Source organism: Melitaea cinxia, chromosome 13 (assembly GCF_905220565.1).
Source record: "Melitaea cinxia chromosome 13, ilMelCinx1.1, whole genome shotgun sequence".
NCBI lineage: Eukaryota > Metazoa > Arthropoda > Insecta > Lepidoptera > Nymphalidae > Melitaea > Melitaea cinxia.
Genome location: NC_059406.1, coordinates 4,339,462 through 4,361,851, shown reverse-complemented (window position 1 = coordinate 4,361,851; position 22,390 = coordinate 4,339,462). Strand labels below are relative to the sequence as shown.

Sequence of the window (22,390 nt, the reverse complement as noted above, 5' to 3'; positions counted from 1 at the left end):
ATTTCAACTTACTGCATTAACGAAGTAGTCCGATCATTGCGATTATAACGTACTTACAACTAGTAGTGGATTCTCATATACGTGCGAAGCTATTTACCTGTGAACAAATAAAAATAAAACATTAATAACTACATCGCAACTATAAAACCATTCAAGTAACATTTTTACTGCACGAACGCAATAAAATAAATGTAAACGACAATCTGAGAACTTTTTTCATCAGAAAATAAAAAATTGGCGATTACCATCGATTTACTCGTTCTTATAACGAGGATTGGGCTTATTAAGATTTTATTAGTAATTGTCTTCTGAATAGAATTCAAATTTTAATAAAATGTGAGTGTTTTCGGCTACGTGACATGAAATAAACAAATATTTCTTTTAATATTTTTAATTCTTCGACAGGTAACGTTTTTTATTTCAAACGTGTGTTGTTCTGTCGTAAATGACATGACAAAAATTCCAAAACATTTCTGTTTGTTAAATCTTAGTTTGACGTACTGATTTCTTAAACAATCGAGATGTACCTACAGTCTGGAATTTTATTGAAACGAATTGTTCGAAATGAGATGACGCGATTCGCATGTTGTTGCAAAGAAACCGATTTCATGTTTGCTTTAGTACTTCAAAACCTATGATAAAATAATTAAAGAAAAACTTTACCATCTAATTCTATAAATACAAATCTTCCTAACTTTTAATTTATGAAATACATGAAAATGATTTATTGTATCGTAGACCATTATGTGATATGAATATTATTAAAGAAGAGCTTCACTAAGGACTGATGAACATTGAAGAACTGAAAGGGATGCGTCAGCATCGCTGTTGAAAGATAGAAAAAAAATTCACTTCATTAGAAAACTTAATATCATCGAATTCGTTTCTACTTGAAAAAATGTACGAATACTTAGTATAAAAAAGCATAATATAAAAGGATATCATTAACAATTTTCGAAGTTTATAAGGTAGAAATCTAATAGTCTGGTAGTCAAAATAACGTCAGAAGTCAAATTTTATAAAAGTATAATAAATGACAGATGATTGACATATGAGTAAATCAAAATTAAAACTATTTATGCCTTCTGCGTGAAGAGTTTAAATTTTTTGCATATAAATGATGAACTTTTATTGTTATTTTTGTCTGATAAGAAAGATAACTCTTCTAATACGAGAGATGCATTCCCAATTGGATATTTTTAAGAATTTATTTAGCATCAATTGCAACAGTGCTCGCTATCTTACGAAAATCTCTACTCTAAACAATTCGTGTTGTATGTTTTGATCGATGTTACAAAGGAATAAATGTAGGCACGACGTGTTTAAATACGCTTCTCAGTCGTTCGCGTTTCCGATAGGCGAGTGACGCAGTCCAACGTATGGCGAATACAAAGTGAGTCACGGTGAGCCCGGCTTCGAATTAAACTGTAAGCCCCAACCTAGAACATTCTATTCATATTTGACGCGGCCATCTTAGTTTCTATGCCAGTAATTTATACATAACTAACTGTGTGCTTTGTAAACATGGAATTCAGCCCTTTAAAGTCAGTTGCTAAGAGGACTTCCTAATATCACATTTTAGGTACGTTTAGAAATCTGTGTAACCATTTGTAAACGTTTTGCCTATATACTTACCTGAACAACATTAAACGTTTAGTAACACCTATTTTTATTACTATTATATGATTATAATAGCTTCTTTAAATTATGTATTATTTTTAATTGCATTAATTTTCTATATAAAAATGAAAAAGTGCAACTTGGGTATATCATCCTTTCGTGGGGAATTGTGGACAGAAAGTTTCAGCTAAGCGTGTCTCGATGTCGTCGATTTTGCATTATTCAATATATTTTCTTTCGAGTGGATTAAAGTTTTAATGTGCGATAAAAAGTAATGAACGAATTCTCGTCAGTTGTCATAATCGTCCGAGAGACATAATTCAGCGTACCGCGGGCAGTAAAATTAAAAGCGCGTAAAGACCGCGGTGGGCTCTGGTCCTGCCGACTTCAATTAGATTTCGCGAAAGGCGAACAATAAGAAATAAAATCTGATCTTTTACGATCTTTTTGTCAGGCGTCGGTCAGTCGAGATGATCGTAAAATCGGGAATGCAACGGAGCTGATATTGCTAAAAAACCAAAAGAGATCCAGTCCATTGCAAGCGACACGGCCGAGACGAAATTTGACGGGGTGGTTTATTGCGCCTAAAGTAGGTCACGAGCAGCCGACGACACTGGTACTGTTGCAACATGCAGCCTTCAGTTTTAATTCACTGTAGCACATTTTTAAACTTTACGGATTAAAGGGTGAGTATTAAATATACGATTAGCATGGGAAACGGTGAACGACACGTATTACTTATGCGAACGGCTTCTCTGTTAGATCGATTCAGTGCAAATTTTGATTTCGGAATATCGAATTCACAGGCATCCGCCGCACAAGAATACTCGCGGAATGCAAAACGGAATCTGGCTCGGTCTTTGTTGCGGATTCCCAGACGTCGACGACGGCAAGAGGTAAAAAGCGGTCGCTCCGACCGCTTTATAAATTATAAACTTTAGTTGGGTTATTAGTTTGTCGAAATGACAACAGTGCCGGCGCAGCACCGAATGTGACGCCGTGCGCAGCTTTACCGTTACGGAACCCTTTAAAACGTAAAAAGAAACGAAGGGCGATAAGGTCGCGTATCCAGTTTCCAGTCGTTAGGGTCTGCTTGGGAACATCCGAGACGAGTTCACTATTGTTAATTATAAAGCGAACTAGTGGGTTGTGATGTTATTCAAGACTAAAATATAATATATATATATATATATATATATATATATATATATATATATATATATATAATTTTACCTAAGCACTCAGTAGTATTTAAGATGACAAACATAACCCAGCCTATTGATTCGAATGGATCAAATGATACATATATTGCACCGCCCAGAAAGCAATAAGTCGGCGACATGCCAATTAAAGGAATTGAGTCCCTTGAGGTCTCACTTAATGATTGCGTATTATTTAATTAAAATTGCGGAAACATTGTCAGTGCAAATTCATGTGTCTATGTAATTAATTTTTATTTATTTATTTATACTTTTTTTTTATTTTATATTTATTTCGTCTTTCTATAGGTATAGAAATGCGAAATGAATAGAAAATGTTAAATCCTTTGTCACATTCTATCATTATAAGCAAAACCATGAATTTATATATGCTAACGTATGATGGACGTATGATGTATGATCAGCCAGTTAATAACATTATTTACACTTTGAAGTCATGATTTATCAGACAGATCATATAAGGACGTATAAATAATAAGAAGTAATAAACGCCCAAGTGTAAGATAAAGTTTATTTACAAGAGCATAAATAAGATAGAAGGTCGCGGTCAACGCGTCACCGCCAGGGTAGGTCCGGGACGAGGGATACTGCACCTCACGACCATCGCACCTCTGATCTCATTGACGGTACCCGGTATTGAAACATCGCACGTGATTGATGAAGTGCAATCAGCCACGGCCTAGCACTTTGTTGTATATTCGGTCGTCTAGAGGCCACACTCGCCTACCATTGTAGACGAAATCAGCTTAACCGCTTAAATACGTAAGCTCGTATGTGACCTCTACATGCGGTCAGGTTATAAATAACAGACCTTGATAATATGTCCCGCACATTTTATTGTCGATTCCAATAGGTATACAATGAATTATTGAAGACATTTATTTATCTTATTGGATAACATTGTTATTACGAATTAAATATTATTTAAAGTTAAGTTTTGAATGGTTTTCTTTAAAAATATGATATAAATGATACGGTCAATTTTTTTCATTAAAAAGAAACATAAATAAGACAAAAAATTACCTCAAAATTTACTTATTTTTTTTTTTTTTGTAAATTATACACTACTATGCAACCATACTCACCAGGATAGCATGAGAGAGTAGAGGTTGTGAAATTGCGTGTGACCGCAAGACATCCGGCGGACAATGGCGCATGCGCCGGACGAAAGCTCGCCGGATGCACGTAATACGCAGATCGCGCGAGTTTATGTTTATTGGTCGCTAGTGTTCGCCTGTGGCTTCATCCGAGGAAGGGATCGCAAAGTGTGAGCGGATGTGATTTCAACTTACCAGGAACCGTCAAGAGTACACTTATAAGATATACTAATATTGTTGTTATTCTATAATTGACTACGTTTAAAAGAAAAACAAATATTACAATCATAAAAAATATGACAGCCCAAAAAAGAAATAATTGTCAATTGAATAGCTTGCTTCTTCATGCGTTTAAAAAATAACTTGTTTTACAAGTTAACATAAAAGAAAAGGTATATGCTATCAGGACCACATAGTCGTATAGAAGGTATCAAATGTAGCGGGCCTATCATTCCTCACCGCAGACTAGGGAAGCCGTGGATGTGTGGGACTCTGAATCTGGTTTGTCTATGCACTTGTCCACTGAGACGAACTCACTCGAACCTTCTTTTTGTTCTATTTCTCGTTAGCTCACCTCATTATACTCAACGAATGAGGATTATTATTTATGATTTGATCAGAGATTGTTATCGTTACCTTATAAAGAACAATATTTGCATTAAAATTTAGCTCTCGGGCAGTAAATAATTGTTCCGCTATTGAAATGTTTTTTTTTTGCAATGACCTGACAATCTCAAATTATGAAATATGGGTTCTTTATCATCCTTTGTATCACGAAACGGTTAATGGCTTTTACAAGTTTCAAGAATGGGACGATAATATCGACCTGTAATATCACCTAAATTGCACAGCAATGAATGCACCGTAATGCCAAACACGGCTCATTTTCTCTTTTCTTTAAGAGTAAAAGAGTTTCTTTGTTCGACTGTAATTTGTGAAGGATAAATGGGGAGCGTACTCCTTTACTGAGAAACGGCCAACTGTTGCGTATTGCAGCTGCAATCACGCTCCCGAGTCTCTCTGAACGCTCTTCGAGTCAGACTTCGTTAAACTATCCATTACACCCGACCTTCAACAAAACAGACCGCTTGATAGGTTAATTGCTGTGAACAGATTAGCTTTTGGCAGTTTTTTTCGATCAAAAACCTCCATGGTCTTTATGATTCATAATTACAATACACCGGCGAGGCAATCATCGAACCTGTCATTATACTGTGCAAATAACTACTTATTTATACATTCACAAATAAAACGAGCTAATATAAAGTCTATCGGGCACACCTTTCGAGTCCCCTTCGTCATGATATTCATTGATTGGAAAATTGATGCCAAAATTAAATAAAGATTGATTTATTAAATTTCATCAGTTATTTTTTTGTTCGTCGGTAAATAATAAAAAAGCGAGTTAATGGTATTTGCGCTAACGGAAGATTAAGATTAATATAGATATTTTTTGTCGAGTGCGAGGATTATTATTAGGGGTTATTACGGACCTCCATCAAACGGTTCGTGTGTGACCCCGCGCCTGCACCGATGCAGCTCTGACGCAACGTTGGCGAAAAATTTAAATTACATCTCGACGGTTCATTAAATCTTATTTAAGGTCATTACACGAAAAGACACATTAACATGTAAAGAATATCAATAAATGAATACCTAGTAGTTTTGGTTTTATGATTGGATGAATTTATGAAACGGCACATAAATATGACTAAACTAAACTTGGTAAACTTGGAATTGGATACGCATAAAAGTTTAAAAGGCAAATTAACGTTAGGCAACGCCGCGTGCTCAAATTGTAGCAAATATTATAATAATAAGATAATGATACGTCTGGGCTAATACGGCGAAACGATCAGTTTTTTTGAAAGCCGGCGGCACGGTGTTGCCATGTCTGTCTCGCTGATTTATTCCCAGCCAGTTTAACTAGTTCAAGGTTGCCCGAGATGTCTTCATCGTGAATGGGAAGCTTTATTTTTGTTCGCAATAGGTCGACTTTAGGTCACTGGAGTCACCCGAAGCCGGAACAGGCGACGCCATAAAATATCACAAAGAAACTTGTGTCGACGTTCCTATACGGATTATCTCTACGAGACTGACGACAATTGACTAGTTTACATTAGGTGTAACAAGGTTTTTTTTTTTTCTTTTTATCAAAGAACCAATTACTTTTAGAACATAAACAATTTCAATTCATTCGTACATTAATTATAACAAATAAACGCCAGTAACAGACCCGATTTAAATTAATTACCTACTTATAATAATAACCCGAGGTCGATTCGAAAAAAAGAACATTTAATTGTGGCAAAACATTACAAAAAATTGTCTCGAATGCCGAAGACATTATGTTATTTGGTAACAGAGTGCATTGCACTGGGAACTGACCGTTTGAGGATGGCAATACGGTGCAGAGGGCGCGACCAACGTGCACATTAACAATTATTCGATTTTCTAATGGTATACGCTATCTTTTTTATTTAATTTGTAAATATAAAAGTATATTTAAGGTTATTTCGATTGGATCGAAGGCTCAGAAATAAATTAGAATTTCGTTTAAATTGATGAATTATATGAATGACGCCAGCGTCCCGCAATTCATATCTGCCGCTTTTGCGCAATAGTTCTTTATTAAAGACGCGGAATAAAGATTTCGACTATTGTGGAAAAATTGTATCCATTAATTGTATCTAGTTTTTAATACTAAATTATATGCATATTAAAATCGTAGCAAAGGCAATATTTTGTATTTTTTTTAAATCATAATTGCTGTGTTGTATTTGGGCAACATTAAAAAAATATATAATTTAATTGCTAAAGGTAATCGAACAGGATTTAGTACGTACATAATTATAATGTCAAGCGTGTTTAATATTTGTTATTTTTTAATTGACAAAGGCAAGGAGCATAAAATCGACATTAAAGTTGATCACAGGTGGAATGAGACCACCTCGCACGACCGGAGCAAAGTGACTTACAAGTAACATTGTTAAAAAAAAAAACAGGCCACCGGCGAACAGTAAGTCATCCATGTGCATACATTAAAATAATCTGCGTGAGGTATCAAAATATATGTCAACCGGCGGGCGAGCTTTGATCTATTGCAGTCGATGACGACGTGCCTGTGCTGCGCCGCGGAAACCTTCAGACGGTTAATGAACTAGATAATTTGGTAATTAAATTGAATATCAAATGATTTGTTTATATTGGGTGTAATTTTATTGTTTATTTTCTCAACAATAAATTATACGAAACCAGTCTGAGGATTTGGTTTTTAACTTTCCATAAAATTATCAAAACAAAACGATTTAACATTCAAGTATTTTCTTCTGTGAATGATAAGGGTTAAATAATTGTAAAATTTAACATTTCTAAAATGTACATTTCTTGAGGATGTTCTCATCCCCTAAAACGAGATATTGCAATTCACTGCTGGACATAGACCTCCCCAAGTTCGCGCCAGACATCCCGGTTTTCCGCAATCCTCATCCAGCCTACACCGACAACCTTACGTAGATCGCGGGCTAGGTCTATATATTTGGCTCACACTTGATTATATGGTTTTATAACCCCATCTTTACTCTCTTTACTATTATGAAATAAATTTAAACGTTCAATTAATACTGGATGAAGTTTTTAAGGTCATTCCTATTAAGCGAAATTCGAACAATGACCCTTTAAACAATTTCATGGTTACAAAATCTGTAACAATTTTAAAGCCTGCCGTCCGTGTTTGGAGAAACATGACGCTATTAGTTTTTCGTCTTAAAGCGATAAACATCTAAATGAATCGTTTTGTTTGAGATCGATGTTTATGTGAAATAAACGGTTTTAAAATAAGGCGGTCACATCAAAAGCTTACCACAGAATTAAAATTTTTGATTTACGTTATACCGTGTTATAATAGACAAGGCACCGCAATACGTGTAAAGGGGTCAAAATATATGTATGTCTGCTAAATATTATTTATATAATTTTCATAAGAATTGTCGTTGGTATTTTAAATATCCGTCGGACAGACCTAAAATCGATATCGCATATTTATTGCCTTTGTTGTTACACGCAAAGCGCGTTCTAAATTAAAATCGTGATTTATTGAAAGGTTAGCTTGCGATCGCCTTAATTAACCGATTTTTTTTTTTAACGAAATATGTAAAAAGATAAGTGAATTTGAATAATACTGAAGTCGCGGGCGGCGATTATAGTCGAGACTGCATAAATTTTCTGTGTGAATAGAGCGTTCACGGGTGGGCGAGTCGGCCGTCAGCTGGTGTTTCCCTCGGGCTCAACATTGCCACACTCGCGTTGCGTTTTACCCCTAATTACGGGGAGTGGGTTTCTGTGTCAACCCAGATAAATAAAACACATGTTTAGCTCCCTATGCGTGTATCTTTATATCACGTGTTTTATTTTGCTACGATACTAATTATGGGGAATTATTATCATTTAAATATACTTTCACTGAAGTATTTATTTTTTTACATGTTTCTTTTTAAACATTTTAAACAGTATGGCGGAGAACAAAGGTGTGTCTGAGCGATTCTGGTGCAAAAACAAGACTCAATGTTTAAAATAAAGAAAATCAAAATTTCGAGTAGCTTTGACCGCTGCCAATTATAATAAAAATGTTATTCAATACCGCCAACGGTGAGGTTGGCAATTTAATACACACTTAGTAATAGCCACTAATCGAGATTACATTGATATCGCGCGAAACATATCAAAAATTAAGTTCAGGAATTATTTTACGACTAAGCTTAATCGTCTCGTCAGCGATTCTCGAAATTATCTGTAAAAGGTCCATATTTTTGTTTGAATGGTTAATTTCGTTTAAAGGCAAACGTCACATGCACACTTATTGAATGGCCGGCAGCTATCGTGTCCCTTTGCATTCCGGAAAGCTAATAGGTCTGGCGAGGATGGTGCCTGAAACGAAATCGTGTGTCGCAAAAGGATCGATGTTCTCGATGCGTCGCTTCGAACCCGATTCTAAGGATTATTAACGCGGAATGCCGCTCCACCGCTCTCGCTTTCAGAACGGCTCTTCACCAACGTTTAATATTCATTTTATAGTTTACTAAGTACGAGACTCCATAGCAAATCGTCCCTAATTTTGATGAATGATTGATAGTCTTCGTACAATCAATTATATCTTACGTGACTAGGTTATCGATATGTTTCACTAAGTTAAAGAGCCAAGCTCTCTTTTATATTTTTATTATTTGTAAAAATCTAAAATTATAGCCATGAGGAGTGCGTGTTTCAAATGTGTATTGTGGTTTTATTTTAAAAGTGCTGCAGGCCCCAGGTGTCAGTTTCAACGTAAACGGCTGTGAGGACTCGCGTTATTGAAAGAGTAGTGAATCGTTATTGTAATAACGAGACCTACATACATAATTCGTTCTTGATGTACGAGTTATTTCGATCATAATATTTAAAGGTACCAGGGCAGTATGAATTATCAGGCCGTGTGATCGGTCGTGGTGCTTGTAAAAACTGGAGTTAGTATCGGCACGGCAGGTGCAAGCGGCAGATGTCGTCGAGCGATGGCCTTAAGAGAATATTTCGTAAACTTTACATATTTTGAAAGTGCCTACTCTATAGCTCAATAATAAGTTATCATAATTATGTTGCTATACTAGATATATTTAAGCATATTAAAGTTTTCAAACTTAAGAATATCTAATATAAATACATTTATAATCTTAAAGTAAAAATAAAAGAAAGTTTACGTTAACCATTAGTTATTCGTGATTATGGATTTATTACTTATTACATAATGCTTTACGTATTGTCCTAGATCAGGAAACACGTGTCACACTATAAACGCCATTATGACGTTACATCTGAGTAGGCAATTGCATACGATAAACGCCAGGATCGAACCGTTTCTAAAACCGAAAAAAAAAACAAATTGCCTGTTTCGGGGCACCGTGACACAGATGGCACTTTGTCGCCAGCTGCATGTGTTTGACATATCAAGACTCGAAAAAGCTTTCATTTCTCTGTTAACGATATATGAATCGCGTAATGATCAGTGTGGCAGTACAAGAGATTAGTACATTTTATTCAGAAGTCACTACTAAACGCGCCTTAACCTAATTATTCCGACCTCCGATATCGGCACGCGGCGTATGGAGGATTTCAGTACAAAAAATTGCATTAAATAATTAATGAGGCGAAATAATGTACCAGCATGCGAGACGAAAATCTAAAGACTGGAGACACGCACCGCTCGGTGGCAACTCGACACCGGCCATTGAACATTTTCACGAGGGAAATATCGGTTTACACGACGAGAGGTCGCCACCCACTTTGCTCTACGAGTTTCGACTAGCTCTGCGTGCCGTCTGTGCTTCTGGTACAAAAGCACACTTCATACAAAAACACACACAAAAAACAATCTGTCAGTATCGATTAAAGTAACCGGAGCTTGCACTATTTGCGATACAGTAAACAAGATTCAGTTTCTGCACCCTCTCGCATTAAGCGAGGTCGTTAGCCTCGCACTAAGCGCGATGATGACAAAATAATGAAGTCAAAATAAGTTTTAAAGAAGATGTATTTCATTGGTAATATTCACTTAATTTATCGCCAATAGTATACGACGTAAAGCAGGTACAAATCGATGAGAGCAGGTAGACTCTTTCACTGGAATTTAAGGACCCAAGATTTAATAACGGCTTGGAGTCGGGGCTTTTGAGGAAGGCCGGCGTTTTTTCAGTGGTCATTTTAGTGTACCAACAGTTATGTTTTTCGACAAAGAAACTTTTTGTGCACGCTGAGGAATTTAACAACATAGCAACTTTATTATATCGATGTGTTTAAAATGACACGTTGTTAAAATTTAACATACTTCAGTAATATTCCTTTGTTCTGTTTCGTTAAGGTTTAATTTCATTGATATTGCACTTTTATTCGAAATGTGATAGACGAATTCATAAAAAGAAATCAACTAGAATTAGGTTAATTAAGTTTTATAACAATAAGTTAATCGACGTTAAAAAAAATTAAGACATCTAATTCTTTTAATTGATATTACTCAAGAATACCAGGAATAATTTGTAGGAGTTTCCGCTAATTTTGATAAGGAATCGATAACCTCGCATCCGCGACGCGGTGCGTATGTAGCACGAATAATAGAACTAAGGACGTGTAGAGAACCTACTGATTTGTAATTTTAATCTTAATTGGGGAAAAAATTAAATAATACTAAATAGCGCCATTACTAATAACAAAGCAAGTAATAAATCAAAATTTCGAAACTAAATTCTAATGGGCATATTTAAATGTTATTTACATACATAATTATATTTTTATGCGCCAATCTCAAGTTGAAATTTAAATAAAATAAGTATGTGTTTGAGCAATTTACACACGGCAGGAGTGAAAGTCCTGAAAAGTAGACAATGAGACATTTATTCACCAATAATATAAAATGGCGTGTAATAGTCATCGTCAACATAATTCTATACGAGTGGTTCTTAGCCGGTGCTCCGAGGACCACTGGTGCTCCCTGAAATCTACCGAAGTGGTCCGTGAAAGCTGGGCGCGGAGTCAGTGAGAGTAATTCGGTTTCGTTAAGTATTTTTAATTGTTTATTTTCGATTGTAAAGTTCAATAGCAAGAGGCAAATATAGTCGATTATCCACCTGATCGAACACAATTATTTATAGATGCATATACTAAGTAGTTGAATACTATAGATTTTATGCCCAAAAAGTTGGTGGTTTCATAACGTGTTGCTAGTAATCGTCTTCGTGGTAGCATACAAACTAAAGAACTGCAAGTGCAGTCATCCAATAGACGCGCCCTACGAAACCAAAGCTAGTAGATAAGGATTGTAGATATATTGTTGTCTAATTTTGAAATCTTTAAATTACGGCGCTAGATAACTGATGAGGCTCATTACGGCCAAACGGAGCTCAGACATCCAGGTTTTAATTAATTTTGTATGATAATAATTAAGATTCTTTTAAAAATAAAAATAACGTAATTTAAGATATTAGATAAGTAAATTTATCGCTAAATTATTTGATAGTTTTCTAATTCTTTTGAAGTAGAACACGTAATATTAGCATACTCTTATCACACGAGTGCAGCTGTTGATGTCGACTAACTGGATTACCTGACGACGAATACTCATTTATTATTATAACATTTCATTCTAGTAATATAGACTTCGACGATATTCGACTCAATATATAATATATTGAAGATTTTATAGAAATAAATTAAAAAAAAAGACGATAATTAGAAGGATATCGTACGATTATATACAAAAATAGATGACAATTTAAGGTAGTAATGAATATACACACTTATTAAAAAGTCACACAATGTTAAACAGAAAGTTGTCGACCGTTGCGCTCACATGCTCCGTTATTACGCACCTATTACCAACGGACAAAACATCTGTCGCGTGTATATATAGTTTGCCCTTTAAGCGGATCGGCTACCGACTGTAGCGGTTAGCGTGCTTGCGGGTAGCTCGCTATTAGGGCGGGTTGGTTGACCTACATTTATTAGTTTCGAGCTGTGCGACTTCTAGACTTTTAAAGATAGTAACTGCTCTCTCGGAACTCTATTTGCTCTAATAAAGACCTAACATTTACATCCTAAGCTGTTCTTGATTAATTATTTAAGTTTTGTAGTTCATTTTATAATTTTAATTTTTAACAGAGATGAGGTTTAAATGTCAGTAATTGTTACGATAATTAGCATTTAATATTCACTTTTCGTATTAATTGAGATTAAATAAGTTAATCCGGTGAATAAAAACTAGAAATAAAATTTAAACCAGTATCATAAAATTAAGATAAAATAAATATTAATATATGTAATTCCCATTTAGTTCTTAATTTTTCTATTTATATAATTTCGATATAGCTGGTAAGTTAATAATTTACAAAACGTCAACATTTCCTATGTCTATCATTACTGTTCAACTGAATATTTGAGAAAAAATAGGTCAAATATAGAATCGTTTAATTAAAAAAAAAAAAAAGAAAAAACAACGTTAGTAGCATCGCAAAAATAAATGAACAAGTCTGAAAGAAAAATATAAAAAATTATTTTAAGAAACATAGATTATTTTCATTAAAGTTATAAAATGTATGTTGAGTTAAATTAAAAAGTCAAGCTATAATTTAATACGAATAAAGGAAGTAATTTAATTCACAATGGATTAAACTTATAATAGCTCGCTACCAGGTGTTCATTTTTTTTTCGTACATACCCGTATGTCTGCGACGAGGCATGGTGTAAACGAAATGAGGTATGAGGAAGTGGACAACTTATTATTATGCTTTAAATATATAAAAAAAAACTTCATAAACTTAAAACCAATAAAGCAGTTGTAAAGCCCAATGATATGAAATGTAATATTTTGTAATTTAGTTTTTTACCGTACCTTTTGTTTTAATGTTTAATTAAATGTCTGTTGCGTGGTTTTATTATTCTTAAATTTCCTTAACTTAGTTTTATTTCTTTCAGAATTAGTACAGCCTATTGCAGTCCACTGCTGGACATAGGCCTCGCCATGTTCGCGTTAGACATCCCGGTTTTCCGCAATCCAGCCTACACCGGCAATCTTAAGTAGATCGTCGGTCCAACGGGCTAGAGGACATCCCACACTGCGTTTGCCAAGACGCGGTCTCCACCTTAAGACCTGTCTGCTCCAACGGTCATCGGTCCTGCGACACAGATGACCAACCCACTGCCACTTCAACGTGCTAATTCTGTGAGCTATGTCGGTTGCTTTCGTTACTTTACTTTTTTATTGTTAATTGTTAATAATTATGAAAGTTTATTTAGAGTTCCACAATAACAAAGATAACACAAACCGCACAATGAAGTTGATTTGATAGTAAAGTATTTGAGTGTAATGCCTTGTTGAAATATTTTTTATGTTAATTAAATTTTGTTTATCTAAAAATTAACATTTTAAAACACGTTACCTGCAGTTCTTTAGTAACGGTATTTTGCAAAATAGTTGACATTTATTTAGCTGTCTGAAACTTTGCTGTACGAGTTTTTTGTTCATCGTAAGAATGTGATACCTATTCAATAAAAGGTAAAACAGCAAATATCATTCAATAACGTTAATGGTAGGTCGGTGACCTATACGAGTATAAAGAAATAGCATAATTATACTTTCGCACATGTACTAATTTTTATAAATTATATTCATTTGACTTTTATTCAGAAATTTTATTTCATTTCAGAAATGAGCTACGGTTACAGTTTTAATGGCTTCAAAGAGATAAAAATTGAAGAAAGTAACTAAAAGCTACTACAACTTAAAATTTGTTTACCGATTACACACAATTTATACATATTGGAAAAATGTACCATATACCGAGTCGACAGTCGTGTATAACCGATAACTGGAGATATGGTCGGAACGGTGGCAGGTGTGAGAAACGGTCGAAGAAACGGTGGAAACGCGAAGCACTTGACGGTTATAGGCAGATGTTAACCTTAGCTTCGTGATAAGCGTGAATCAGCATACCTCATAAACATCTACACCCATGTTCTTGTATCTTAACGTATATTTTACAACTGACAAAGTCACGTGCTTGTGTATATTCAGAACTTGAAACTATTAGCATACGTTTTTTTGTTCTTATCTCTAGCATTTTGACTTACAAATAAAATTTACTGACTAATGCTCATAATGGTGGTGGATTAAGTGTCCAAGGATCGTATATTATTTAGATCTCTTATACCTACGTAATAAGCAGTCAGATAACTAAAGATATGGGTAGTATTGAACTGGTTTCACGTATACTTTTGTTTAATGTCAATTAACGTCTTGGGTTTCGAGTTCTGAACTCCCATCACTCACACATGTTGCCTCTACTATTCGTCAGCTAGATCGGTCGCATTCTTACGACTACGTTTCGCACATCTGCGCCTACGACAAGAAGGCATTAACATCGTATCCTGTCATTAAACCTTTACAAGAAAGATGAACGAGTATTTTTTTCATACAATAATGTAGTCCGCGACAAATAAATTAATCTCGAACATAAATTGCTCTCGCATAGTTCTCTCAGAAAATGGCATCATATAGAAGTACAATAATGGAAGTAGCCTGTGGGATGGACGCTTCTTACGATCCGTGGATGAAGAGTAAATCGAAATGGGAATGAGTCTAATTCGCGGCGCCGCCTGACACTTCGAGATGGATTGTTGTCAACATTAGTGCGGGAAGCGTATCGACTTGTCGCCCTACAACACGACGGCTCGTGCTATCGCATAAAATGTCACTCGATTTAGCGCCTGACGCTCAACATTAGTTCCAATTCTGAGTCGCATAAGACTCTTTTCCATATCGCCACATATCGACTTTTAAGACTCAATAACTGTACCATAAATAATCGTTCGCGTCCACAAGTACACGTCGCGAGACGTCCGACATTCAATTTCAAACTCAGAGACAAAAGGGCTCAAGGTCCACAATTAAACGGAGGAGCGCGGTTTCGCGCCGGATTACGGGTTTATTCGTGCTGCCGCGGCAATTAGGAAGTCATTCATTAGGGTCCCTAAGTTTCGCAGACGTGGGGGTGCCGGCGCACGGTGACGTCACAATGTTCCTTTGTATCACGATGTGATGACCTGTTATAATTTATCTACTATCATAAAATGCTAAGTTGTACTGTTTATTTCAAAATTTGATACAAAAAACAAAACAAAAAAAATCCGACTCATACTTGCTTGCAAATGGTTATTGTCGTATCGTACAATATACAGAAACCATTAATCCTAAAAAATATTATTTTATGGGGTGTATATTATATGTTATATTAGTTTATACAGTGGCCATAGCGAAGCAATTAAGTATATCATGTGTAAATTTTAAGTATGCATCTAAAGGTTAGACTAACCTAATACCGAATTGTATTAATAATAGGGTAAAATTCTCATACATAGGTAGACATACTAAACTAACAGAAGCGAGTTAGTTCGACTGTGTTCTCGAAGCGGTGGCTTGGCGCCATCGCACTGGTAACCCATGAGAGAAAGAGACAGTCAAATTGGTGTACCTTAAAATGTATCTTAAAATCATCAGCGTTGATACACATCCGTAGATCTAATTTTCGAAAGCGTGATAAGGATGCAAGATGCGGTTAGTGGCGTTCCAGAATGCATCTGTCAAGTTATACAAAAAACGGGGTTGTGGAATTTTGGGATGAATCCGGCCGCGACAGATGCTCTTATATTTTTTTAAAGTCGAAGAAGTTTCATTCAAAAATTGTCAACGGATAGAGATTTGTGTAATCTTGTTAAAGTAAAAGCAGCAAGTCAGTTAACAAGTCATAATTATAACGACCCTCCTGATCAGACGTTTATGAGTTTTAAATGAACTAAAATGAATAAATATTGTAAACAACAAAACAACGACTGTTATATAAAGAAAGAACATAATTTTTGAACAGGTTCTGTTCAAAAATGAATCATTGATGTCAAAATTCGCTTTAATCGATCCATTTCCTTTTGTTATGAAGAGTACGAGACGGGCGTTCCTCGCATGTACTAGGCGTGCAGAAGTGAGCAGGAGCCTAAGCCTTGACCCTGACTGTGGTGGCGTCGACCGGAACGCACGCCGAGTACATTGCGAATCTCGTCGATTTCCTTTCACCACCTAGCCATTGTTGCGATCTTAGTATAAGCTACTCACACGTGTGATTTACTAGATGGTTTTCTCTTTCGTTTCTGTCTTATCGTTGTTATTTTATGATAAAAGAATGTGCGTCTCATCCATATTATTTTCTATTAAAACTAGACGCATAGTTGTTTTAGTACGCTGCGTTTAAGGTTTATAATCACATAAAAAAGTAATAACCCACGTTGACATTGTACCTTTTCCCAGGCACGATTTGACTCGTACTATATAACAATCAACAACTACTAAACGGACGGGTAACGTCAAAATCGAGAGTTATTTTACATTAAAAACATGACTATAAAGACGTGAAGTAAACAGAGGCCGAAAGAGGGGTTGGCAGTCATTGATGTGGAACCGGTCCTAGCGACTCGTCACTAAAACCGGATCGTGACGGACGGGGATGAATTACACCGACACGCCGCAGATTGGGAACGGTGCTATGCTCGACAACATCGTTTGAATTCGGAACGAGTCCTAGTAATTAATTCAAAACGGGTACTCTATGATCATGTACAAAAAAAGCTTCAAATGACATGTCTTTAACGGCATCGTTTACCTTGCGAAACACCGAATTCACAAGATGCAAACATTGTACGACGCGCCACTACAAATCAAAACAACAAACGCGCCGACAGGAGGTTCGATCGACATCGAAATAATCGTACATCGACAATCGACAATATCGATAGTCAAGACCCGCTGCGGGTAGTCGGCGACCGGACGTGACGTCACGGCGTGTCCGAGCGTAAACGCGAGAATTTTAAACAACCTCCTTTTGGTATATTGCGTTGTCTCAAACACATGTCATTGATATAAACAGACATATTATGTTACTAGACTTTTTTATTTTAAGCACTATAAGGTCCATATTGGCAGCGCTCATTCGAAAGTGGGATTGCAATGATTACTTCATTTACATTCATGTCATATTTTGGCGACGGTTTTAAGGTCGTAATTAGGTTTTGAGAAGAATATTAAAATTGGTTCAATACAATACGTATTAAATTCTGTTAAACTACAAAAGACGAAGAAGATTATCTGCAAATGTATGTGATTTATCTGTAATAGTTATCAGTACTTTGTCCGATCTTATAATATCTACTTAATAATACTCAGATTACCTTAGAACAAACAATATGAAAAATTTACATATTTATGGGTATTTTGTTAGTTATAACTGAAGTATTAGCTATAAAATTCAGTGTGGGTGACTTTTTATTAAATAACAATGACTATTTAAGCTTGCTTCAAAGCAAACAAATTAAAATGTTTGCAAAAAATCTCAGGTACGAAGGAACGTACCTCCTTTGTGATAAATAAAAACTTCAACGCGAAAGCACTTGTGTGTTTCGAAGTGCGTATTGAATTTCTACCATTCTGCCATTGTGCTTTTGCCCGGGGAAGGTCCACGGAGAAACGAATCAATTCTAAAGACGCTCTTCCGACCTTTTAAAATTGTACACCGTAAAGAAATAAGATATTTTTAATTTTTTCACATCGCTCGATACCTTCAGCCTGATAAATACGTAGCAAGAAACTTTTTGTATAGAAATACAGAAGAACAAAGAAAAAGTGAGCTATCGAAGCACCACAGTACAAAAACATACAAACAGACCGCTTCGGACGAAACGACCTAAATATAGCGATATAACCTACATTACAATACGAAATGTATCGCAGATGGCACCTTGTCGCAATAAAGGGCCGTTGGCGTTACGGTCTACAGTGAAATGAAGCGGTTGGTAGTCGAGTTAGACAAGGTTGCAAGTGTCGCGGCCGGGCCGTTTTTTTGTTTTGCTTTTACGAGTCGGCTGGAAATGCAACGTACATACTACATACGTATACGTTGACTATAATTTTGTATTATTGTTCTTGGGAAAGGTTTCCAGCTTTCTGTTACGCCGTCTGAACGTTAGTTATTTTTTGTAAAAAGTTTTAATATTCAATTTCTTATGTTCAGTGTTTTTATATTGTTTTGTTGGTTATTGTGAGTTTACCCAAGCATTATTAAGAGTCGACATTATGTTATAGAAACTTAATAGCCCCTCTAACCCCCTGTTAAAATTTGATATACACCGAAAAATCACGTGAATTTGGTGTGTTGAAAACTGAAATTTTGAAATGAAAGAATGAAATTTTTATAATATTATCTTTAAATAACGATAAATACGATATAGAATAATAATAAATAATAACTTTTAATGTGGGTATAATGTAATTAAATTTTGAAAAATTAAGCATCCTGATACAAAATTCTAGGCAGGCATCAAGCTTGCAGGGTGTTTGCTGGTCGATTTTTGGTTTAAGAATCACGCGTCCAAGGAAAAATTACGTTTTTCAATATTCCCCCCCCCCCCCCCCCTCATCCCTCTCGTGATATTTCGTGATCAACCCGTCGAGCCTCACACGAATAATGGATGACCCCATACCCCCTACTCATAAACTTATTAATAATCATTATTTTAATTTAAATAAAATTCTATAAAATATACAAAAATGTTAGTAAAATAATTAATTAATATTCCGTTAATTTCAATTTAGTGTGTCATTCAAAATTATTATTATCAAAAGTAAAAAAAAAAATGTCAAAATACAACAAACCACTTTAAGCAAATAAATTTACATTCAACGAAGTCATCCATCTTTCGCTTCAAACAGAAGAAGTCGGCAAAACGAATTGTAGCAAGGGCGGATCCAGGGGGGGTCTCACGGGGGGGGGGGGGGTTTATAACCTCCCCTTGGGCTGGGTCCAAGACCTAGGTGGTCAACTAATTAAAATTGACAAACATAAATAATTTTATGTACAGTACTTACATACATTAATAAAATACCCACTTTTTACGTGTATTTATTATTATCACGATTAAATTATACCTTTTTGTGACTTGACCACGACTATTTTACCCCCCCCCCCCCCCCGACGCTAAACCTGGATCCAATCTTAAATTGTAGCCATACAAAAAAGAAAGTTTTTAAATAAAAAGTGTCTACTTAATTCGCTAGAGTAGTACTGAGGCGTGTTGTGTTTAGGTGGCGTGCATACATCACGAGACGGGAACTCGGGACTCGGGGCAATCACCGGAATGCAATTTCTATATCGCGAGCGTCTCATTAAAAAGCGCGGGACGTATCCCTACGTACTAGACGCTCGCTCGGGACGGCGAGACCGGGACGTTGTTAAAATATGAAGTAAATAAAAAATAATGCAACGTTATCTTAATGATATTTAAATATATTAAATTTTAATAGCCCGTTACTCTAAAACTAATAAAGTTTTCTTATAAAACTTTTATAAACGTAAATACTTTATAACCGTAAACTATTTATATCGATATGTTACTTACATCATAGCATTAAGTTGTAATTATACTAATGTTTTATCGGAACAACTAAGAATATGTTCTTAGATAAAGATTCATTAAAAATATTTTATAAAGCTTGTGACGATTTTGATGGAACAATGTGTGTATAATTTTTAGCAGACTTCCAAAAAAGGATGATGTTCTCAATTCGACTGTAATTTTTATGTATGTTACATCAGACCTTTTTATTGGGTGGACCGATTTCGAGGATTTATTTATTAAACGAAAGTTGGTGCTTGTCACGTGGTCCTAATTTAATTTAATTGAGATCTGACAATTACTTTTCGAGCTTAATCTATTAATGCGTATTTTTCTTGACTATTTTTTCGTTGACCTGCGTTGTATTATACTTCATAACTTTTTACTGGCAGTACCGATTTTGATGATTCTTATTTCAATTGGAAGCTCATGCGTGTCTTGTGGTCATATTCATATTTGATCGAGATTTGATAACTACGTTTTGAGTATCTTTGTTAACGCGTACTTATTTGACTATTTTTTCTTCTACCTACTTTTTATTACTTGTCGATGTAATTGAAGTCGGTTTTGATCGCTTACGAGCAAACACAATTATATAAATTGTATTCACGTGCGTGACAAAATGACACGAGTTATATTTTGTATAACAATAATTACAATCCGTTGAGTATTTATCGGTACAACGAACTTTAGTTAAGATTTCGCTAGTCTATTAACTTTGTCCTTCAAAAGCACGCGGTTCCGGAGGCGTCGTAATCCGTGTTAAATAGCTTCAAGCTGGAAGACCGAGCGGAGTGTACTACTAGATATGCCGAATCAATTAATGTAAATGTATCACGTTTTGCTTAATTCGTTAATTGCCCATAAACGACTATGTATCGCGTTTTTTGGTATTATTATAAACATAGAATTTCGGTTGAATACGTATACGATATTGAATATTTAAAAAAACAGGGAGTATTAAGAAGTTATGTAATGTGCCTTACCGTGGGAGAATTAATGTTAAATATATTCAAAAAAAATTAAAATATATTTTATATGCACAATTATCTATCTTTTAACGATAAAAAATGGTTTCTTAAACTACCTGCGTACTTAAACTATTATTACGACTAACATTCGATGAAAAAAATTGACATGGGTTCTTTCTGTTCGAGGGTAGATATAAATGAAAACCTCTTTAAAATATTCCATTAAAATTTCTTAAACTAACTCTCACAAAAGGACCCCGCACGGTAATTAGTTTTTTTTCGCAAATCCGGTGCACATTTCAAAAATTAGTCCCAGATAAGACGGCGTCGAACCTTTGTCGGAATTTTTTACACTCGAGAAAAACCTTACTACCGACCTTTAGGGTACCATTTTTTGTTCGACGCATCTTTTAATTAGATCGTTTTTAAACGGGCCGCGCAAGCATTAACCACACTACGGGCGAGAAATTACTTCGAGCGACTACATCATGGGAAATTTCACAAACAATTATTTATACATTATACACGGTCCATTTGATTTCTGTTTACGTTCGCCTACGTCGACGAAGCTACGATCTACGATCAAGTCGAAACGGCTACGAAATACACAGCGCGAGGTAACGACACGCTGTTACGGTTCTTTTGCAGGTAAACAAAAACAGCAGGCGGGGGAGGTGTAAGCGACGCTGGAGTCTCGTCAGCCGCTTGCGGTAATCGAACATAACCTAAAAGCGAACCGGCGCGGCACGTGCGCCCTTATGTAAGGGTGGCGCAGGTCGCAAAAATCCGGCACGACTTAACCTCAACGAGAAGACTCCTACCTTGTCTTCCGACGATCTCCGCGACGTGCTCCGAGGACGGCACGGGTACGCACTCGGTCATGTTTTGAGATTTCTTCGCACGGTCGTCGGGTGGTGGCGCGAAACCGAGAGGACTCGACAGATTCGTAGTCGGGAGGTTGTTGTCGAAGTTTAACATGCTCAGCTCGAAGGCGAGCTGTAAGGCGCGCTGGTCCTCCATCAGGCCTCCTCCGCTTAGCTCCCCGAATAGGCTCGTCGGCATTTCCACTTGGGACGCAATCTTGTCAGTCTAAGAGAGGTTTCCCTCTCGAGTCACTGGTCAAAAATTGGTGTAGCGCGTTCGATCGTTTTGAGCGCCGCGTCGGATCGTGTAACGGAACGCACGTGTGTCAAAGTCGCGGCGCGGCGGTGAACTGAGTCGCCGGCCGGCGGGCGCACGCGCCTTGCTAGCGCGGGGCGCGGCGGGGTGGCGGGTGGTGGTGCGCGCGGGACGCGGGGGGCAGGGAGTGTAGCCGGGCGGGCGGGGGCGCGGGTGGCGCTGCACCGGGCGGGATGCGACGCAGCTTCCGCCCGCCCTGCCGCCACCGACGACAACGCGAGACGGATCACGTTTGACACCTGCTCGTAATTATATTGCGTGGTCGTGTACTACACTTTTTAACTGATAA

General features: G+C 36.3%; 1 protein-coding gene across 1 annotated transcript in view; it reads right to left on the bottom strand.

Annotated features, from left to right (window-relative positions):
• The window catches only part of LOC123659130 (RNA-binding protein MEX3B), a 53,844-nt gene extending 31,860 nt beyond the window's left edge, over window positions 1-21,984 (bottom strand). The window contains exon 1 of the mRNA XM_045594388.1: window positions 21,744-21,984. Within this exon, the coding sequence (XP_045450344.1) occupies window positions 21,744-21,984 (241 nt within the window). The remainder of the gene's footprint in view (window positions 1-21,743) is intronic.
• Window positions 21,985-22,390: the final 406 nt, after the last annotated feature.